The sequence below is a fragment of the Macrobrachium nipponense genome, chromosome 20, assembly GCF_015104395.2.
Source record: "Macrobrachium nipponense isolate FS-2020 chromosome 20, ASM1510439v2, whole genome shotgun sequence".
Taxonomy (NCBI): Eukaryota; Metazoa; Arthropoda; class Malacostraca; order Decapoda; family Palaemonidae; genus Macrobrachium; species Macrobrachium nipponense.
In genome coordinates, this window is record NC_061089.1 from 30,990,274 (window position 1) to 30,997,422 (window position 7,149).

Below are 7,149 nucleotides of genomic sequence, written 5' to 3' on the forward strand. Positions count from 1 at the left end.
GCAAGAAAATTGCTCTGATTTGAGTTAAATACGGCAAAATAATCCTACCTCCCTCAGCTGATTTTTCCAAAACAAAAAAAGATTGGTTTGTTTGTATTCTATAACACAAATTGTAATACAAGACTACATACAGTATTACTAGATAAAGTGAAGTAAAGGATAACTTTTTAAAAGAGCAGAGGAAAAGATGCATATTCGTTATGTTTGCATTTTATGAGGCAGTCTCAGCACCTAGCCTAAGAAACCGATAACCAGACAATGGCCTATAAACCCTACGGCAACGGTAACCGTGGGCTGCCTGTTTATATAATATCTATATATATATATATATATAATATATATATATATATATATATATATATATATATATATAAAATATGTGTGTATATGTGTATATATACACACACACACACACACAACACACACATCTATATATATATATATAATATATATATATATTATAATATATATATATATATATATATATACACCACACACACACACACACACACACACACATATATATATATATATATATATATATATATATATATATATATATATATATGTGTGTGTGTGTGTGTGTGTGTGTGTGTGTGTATATATACACATATACACACACATTTTATATGTATATATTATATATATATATATATAATATATATAATATATATATATATATATATATATATATAATATATATAATATATATAGTGTGTGTGTATGGGATTCATAGTAAATAACGCAAGTATACATACTTACTTTGAACAGTACTCAAACGTAATAAATTTTAGGATGATTTTGGGTGACAATTAGATTTTGTTATCACTCATAAGAGTGCTCTCACCTACGTTCTGTTTCAAAAAGGTGGATTTGAATACTGGTTGGTTTACTTTCTAAAATTAGTATGACTGTATGTTATTTAAAAGGTTTAGGGATTGCTGAAAGTTACTTAAAGGTCTTCACTGATGAAAAGCAAAATCAGATTCTTGTCAGACCGTTTCATTTAAGAAAAGGGGCAGATGTGACTCTGGGGCAGATGTACCTCTTACAACTACATCAGAACACAACATTCAAGTAAAAAATGTAAAATAAGTTTAAAAAATAAGAGAAAATAGCATAGATGAACATACAGACCAGATTGGAATTCAGACAGATACTGCACAAGACAGATGACAAATGAGGAACAGTCATTGTTTAACAAAGCAAAGATTTACCTAACATAAAAACATTAATTATAACAAAGTCAGATTAGGGATAGGGAATGAAGCCAAAAGCAATTAATTTGGTCAATACAGCCTTAAGCTAGTTAATGTGAAAAGACTTTGTACATCAACACCTGAGACATGTTATGTGTATCTTAGCTTTACCAGACCACTGAGTTAATTAACAGCTCTCCTAAGGCTGGCCCGAAGGATAAAATTTTTTTTTTTTTATGTGTCTAGGAGCCAATTGGTTACTTAGCAACAGGACCTACAGCTTATTGTGGTATCCGAACCACATTATATCGAGAAATGAATTTCTAATCACCTGAAATAAATTCTTCTAATTCCACACTGGTGGCCACGGGAAGTGAACTCAGGCTACCAGAGTGACAGTCAAGTACGGAACCCACTTGTCCAGTGAGGAATTAACACCTGCACAGCAATTCCCAAAGTTTCAGAAGACTACCCAGAGAATAAGTAGTACAGAACTGATCTCCTCTAGTTTCATATTATTAAATCCAGAGTCATAATCAATGAGAAAGAGGGTCCAAATCCATCAGAAGGTCTCAGAGTAAAACCTACAAAGATTTTTGGCCAAGCTGAGTATGCATGATATGATGATAATTTGGAGGGGTCAGATAGATCATAATTCTAAGGATCATGCTGAAAAAATGTTTTCAGGATACAGGATGCATGTCAATGTTTACTATTTGCTAAGTATTATAGAATACTGGCATTTGCTTCAGAAAATAATTTCTGGACTAAGGATTAAAAAGATAAGCTGAGTGACATTCAATCATAGAGATAGGTTATAAGTATGCATTAGATGACAAAGAGTATCCAAAGAAGAGCTTTTACAGGAAAGCTACACAACCATTTGATTATAATAGGGAATTTCAGATCAGTATAAAATACTGAACTCTGTTTTGGCTGAGAAGAAAAGAGTAAGTAATGTATGACGAAGTAAAATGTTACATGTCCCATATCTAATAGGCTCTTACCCCATGAATTACACTTCACAAAAGTCAGAATATTACTTCACTTATCCCATGAATTACACTTCACAAAGTCAGGACATTATCAAACATGTGTAAAACACTAGTCCGAAACACCAAACAGTAATAAATGAACTGACTAGCTGATGCACATATAAAATATTCTCAGAAGAGTTGACAAAGAAACATGAATAAGATGCAAGAATTATTTTCATCAGTTATTTCAAGCAGCTAATGCAAATAATTCCTCTTTGAAAATCCAAATGGGCCTCTATCATTAGCAAAGATGTGAATCGGGATATTTCAGAATTTTGCTCCTTGAACATCTACTTCATGTTTCTGTGAAAAAACTGATAGTGTTAAATCTAACTAATTAACTTCAATGACAAAATTTTAAGAAAAGATGAACTAAGTACACTGCATTTTCTTAACTTATAAATCTTATGCAATATTACACATTAATCTAATGGCATATAAAAGTGTGTATATTAATAGTGCATGCATTTGCCTTCACTGAATCCTTTACAATATTAAAAGATATTTCTTAATCTGAAGAAAAAATGAAAAGTAATAATTGCCAAAAGCCCACTGACCTCATACTTCAGTTTTCGTCCTTTGGTTGCTTTGGTGTCCACTTTCCTCTTGGCTTTTTTACGGAGTTTCTGAATTTCAATCCACTTCCGTGAAACATCTGACATATCATCAGATAAGGATATCTTAGACTTTAGCATATCTTCTAATGCTCTTGAGTAAAAGTCATTATCGTCAAAAATTTCTGGGTCATACTGCTCTCTCTCAGCCTGAAAAATAAATAACAGGTTAAATAGCATATTTTTAGATTAAGCTAAGCCAAATCCATGCATATGAAAACCAAATTCTTATTTTAAATAGTATTCTGAAGTGTAAACAGTTTTGGTAATTTGTATTCTGCAATTATCATTTTTATCACCCGTATATTGTACAAATTGAGTTTTAAAGGTCAAATTTTTATTTTCAAAATTAGGGGTCAACTTATATGGCAGGTATAACACACCAATCTTTAAATATAGTTGCACCAGTAACATCAGGATACCTAAAACTACTACTGAACTTTGCCTAACATCTGTGTTAACACGCAACACAATACTGAGACTTAAAAGAATTAAATAGTATTAAACTTCTAATTCAGGCCAGTGGTTGGTACCTGTCCTTATAGCACATACCGTCTTAGGCATATTCTGGAGTGTAGCATCGGTTTTCTTCTAGTTCTCAAACAAGCTTTATATTAACACTAAACCTGCTGCATAGTTGTGTGACAAATTTGCAAGATCAACTACTTTTAACTTGAAACTAGCATTATACTTCATCATTTCACCTAGAGGAACAATAAGGGCAATACTCATCTCATTTATTATATGATAATTCATGAAATGTCTTACACTAGTCAGGAGTTTTGTGAAGATTGGTGAGAAAGTAGATAAAGAATGCTGAATGTTTGTGAGCACTGGAAAACACCATAATTACCGTAATTTAGAGGGTCAACTATCTATCAGGTACTGTATAGCTCTGTAACAATAATTTCAGGTAGAATAAATGGAGTAAACTTATACAACAGGCTGACTTGTACATTGTAATATACAAAGTAAAGGTTCAATTATCCAAATTATTAGAGCCAAGGGTAGGTTGAATACTGGTGAAATCTGAATAATAGTGAGTAAATGGTCAGTTATCTGATACGTACTATGAACTTCTGCTTACCTCAGTAATGCTTTCATCATTGGTTCCTAGGATATGGTATGTTTTGCCTCTTGTAACACCTGTAAGCTGTGTTCGTCTAATAAGCTGTGCCTTATTGTTGAGAACATTCTTCAGTTGCTGTAGAGCAGATACCTCAAACCCACTGAATTTATCACGTCCCCTTGCACTTGAAAGCAACTTGGTCTTTTCGTACCACCTGTAGAATAAAAATTTGCCAAGAATTGAAAATTTAACAAGTGCTATTGAAAAAGTACAAAATAAATGAACATCAGAAATAACAAACTTGGCCCTAATCTTCATAAACCATGACTTTAGTGACAATGATACATGGCAATTGGATTCTTCATTTGATATGCAATGAAAGAATTGCAGGATAATACAATAATTCCCTGATACAGATGCTCTTTTCATAATAAAGGAAAAAAGTTAGTCTACAACTATGACTTATCTGAATATATGTACTGCATTTTAACACTAAAGTTACTGTGTGATAATTTAACTTGTTTAATGAATTGCTTCTGGTACTAATATGCATAATAATTAATTCAAACTATAAACATAAAAAAAATACTATATCTTGTCATTAAAGAAGATGCTTAATCTTGTCAATCTGTCTGATAATAAAACAGGTTTTGCCATAGGAAAAACCCATCAATAAATCCCAACGACCCAGATAAGTATTTGGTCAAAGTATATACGTAGTCCCAAGTTATCAACAAATTTTTTTTATTCCAGATACCTGATGGGGTTTGGCAATAAAGAGAAGAAACAATGCACAAAGCTATATGTATGTATATGCATTACCCCTTGTGGGTCTGATGTGACTTACCTAAATTTATACTAGGTCTGCCTGCAAAATAACTGCACCTTCCCCACCAATATCTCAGCATGACCACTTTAATAATAATAGTGTCTCAATCATTTTTGATCCAAGGTATAGTACAGGTTATCAATTGTTTTCTTTATTCTGGGTACCCATTAGGGTTTGGCAATTAAGAACAGGAAACAACACACAAATGTATATATATATATATATATATATATATATATATATATATATATATATATATATATATATGTATATATATATAGTATATATATATATATATATATATATATATATATATATATATATATATATATATATATATATATATATATATATATATATATATATATTATCCCTTGTGGTTCTAAGGTGACTTACCTAACTATGTAAGGTCTGGCTGTGGGATTATTGTGCCTTCTCCAGTTCAAGAATACTTCCTCTATTAACCTCCCTGTACACTCAGGGATTTCTTTGAAAGAAACATTTCTGAAGAAAGTTAACAATCTACTTACCTTTTGGATGTCATGTGACTTAGGAAAGGAGTGAAGGAGGGTTTGCCTTTTTAATGAGGGCCACTCATAGATACAGAGGAGATTTTGGACAGCGTTTAGTAGCCAAACCAGTTGGTGATGTGCACTGCCTGGCTCAACGGTATGCAATGATTCTTATGTAAACAATGGTGCAAGCCATACAACCTAAAACGTGTTTTCTTGGATGTCCATCAAGACTGTCAAATGATTTATGGACCATTTACTATATGTATACATTATGTACTTTATGCAGAAATAAAAAAAGTTAATTTTGCTGGTATATTTCTTCTGCAGTTAAGCCATAAAGTTTTGCATATCTGGTAACTACATTACAGTTATTTTCTAAGCAGTCTTTAAGGATTGGTAAATGATCTTTGCAGCATTTACCAAGGACATTGTGTACTATATGAAGAAATAAACACTTTAATTCTGTGTGCTGTAGTTTGTATACCCTTGAGCAAAATAGTAGATCAATTTGTCGACATTATGTGCCTTTCTTTCCACCATAAATTTAGTCGTGTTTTACTCTCTAGAGGCAGAACTAATCATCATCGTTCTTTATTCATGGGACAAACCGACACACAATAAAATTTGACAACAGTATGGTAAAAAAAGGGTCATCTCCAATGCTGTCATCCCATATAAGCTTCATCCATAGGCATAATATATATTAATATTAATAATTGCCTAGGTTCAATGGCCTTATACCTGACAGCCAATATTCACTAGTCTGTACTGTTGGTTGAGGATGAGAAGTGCAACAAGCTCATCTTAGGCACGGACACAATTAGGGTTTCCAGTATGAGCCCGATTTTGGATCCCAGGATTTTGGGACAATTATTTTTTAGATATAATTTCATTGTTAACCATTCAAAGTAAATATTTTACATGGATCAAAAGAAAATCTTTATAACAGGGATTATTAAACAAACAGCATTCATTTTTACTGGTATGTAATGATAAGAATATCAAGGAATATAACTTTTAATGAGTTACATTGGCAATTTTGATGTCACCTTGTAAAATATAAACAACTGATTTGAATTTTTTTGTAGGTCTGTATTTCTTGAAATACTAAATAGTTTTGCCCAACACTTATGATACTTAATGATATCATACAAAAAAATACTCAAGTCTCCATTTGTGGCACTAATTATGGTATCTATTTTGAAAGTTGCAGAAGTGTAATCCATATGTTATAAAAATTTTATATATATATACATATATATATATATATATATATATATATATATATATATATATATATATTATATATATATATAATATATATATATATATATATATATATATATATATACAGTCGGCGCAAAAAAAAAGCGAATGACTCCCTATATATTACTGTAATAAGCGTTCGGACTTTTCTTGCGATTTCCGCCCGAGAAGTATATATTTTCCCCAATTTATTGTTCGTCTGGCAGCCTGTATTGTCTCGCTGTTCGGTACCATGAGTAACTAATGCACTTCAGTGATACTCAAGCTGTCCCAAAGGTCGGGTGTCATTGTATGCGCTCCTGCCCCATTCACGCTTTCGTCACCGCTACATTTGGCGCTCTTGCGCGCTAGCTAATGAATTATGGCTAAAACTTCCTTATCCTTGGTTAAGAAAGCAGAAATTGTGACCCTATGGAAAACTGGCAAGTCAATGTCAGCTATTGCAAGAGAGCTGGGAATCTCTAAAAGCACCGTCTCATTGTGGTGCAAACCGCTCCAAGACAGGAGGACCTTGATTCATCACTGAAGCGGAAGAAAGGCTCAGGGAGGCCACGAAAAACCTACAAAAAAGAACGGATAACATTTTAAAAAGGATTGTTATGGAACATCCATCAATGCCA

The 7,149-nt window shown here is 32.2% G+C and overlaps 1 protein-coding gene across 1 annotated transcript in view; it reads right to left on the reverse strand.

Moving 5' to 3' along the window:
• Nucleotides 1-2,703: 2,703 nt before the first annotated feature.
• Nucleotides 2,704-7,149, reverse strand: part of LOC135224437 (protein AATF-like) — a 109,815-nt gene continuing 105,369 nt past the window's right edge. Inside the window, exons 7-8 of the mRNA XM_064263428.1 lie at nt 3,938-4,133; nt 2,704-3,000 (exon numbers count right to left, since the gene is read on the reverse strand). Of these exons, the coding sequence (XP_064119498.1) occupies nt 2,731-3,000; nt 3,938-4,133 (466 nt within the window). The 3' untranslated portion in view covers nt 2,704-2,730. The remainder of the gene's footprint in view (nt 3,001-3,937; nt 4,134-7,149) is intronic.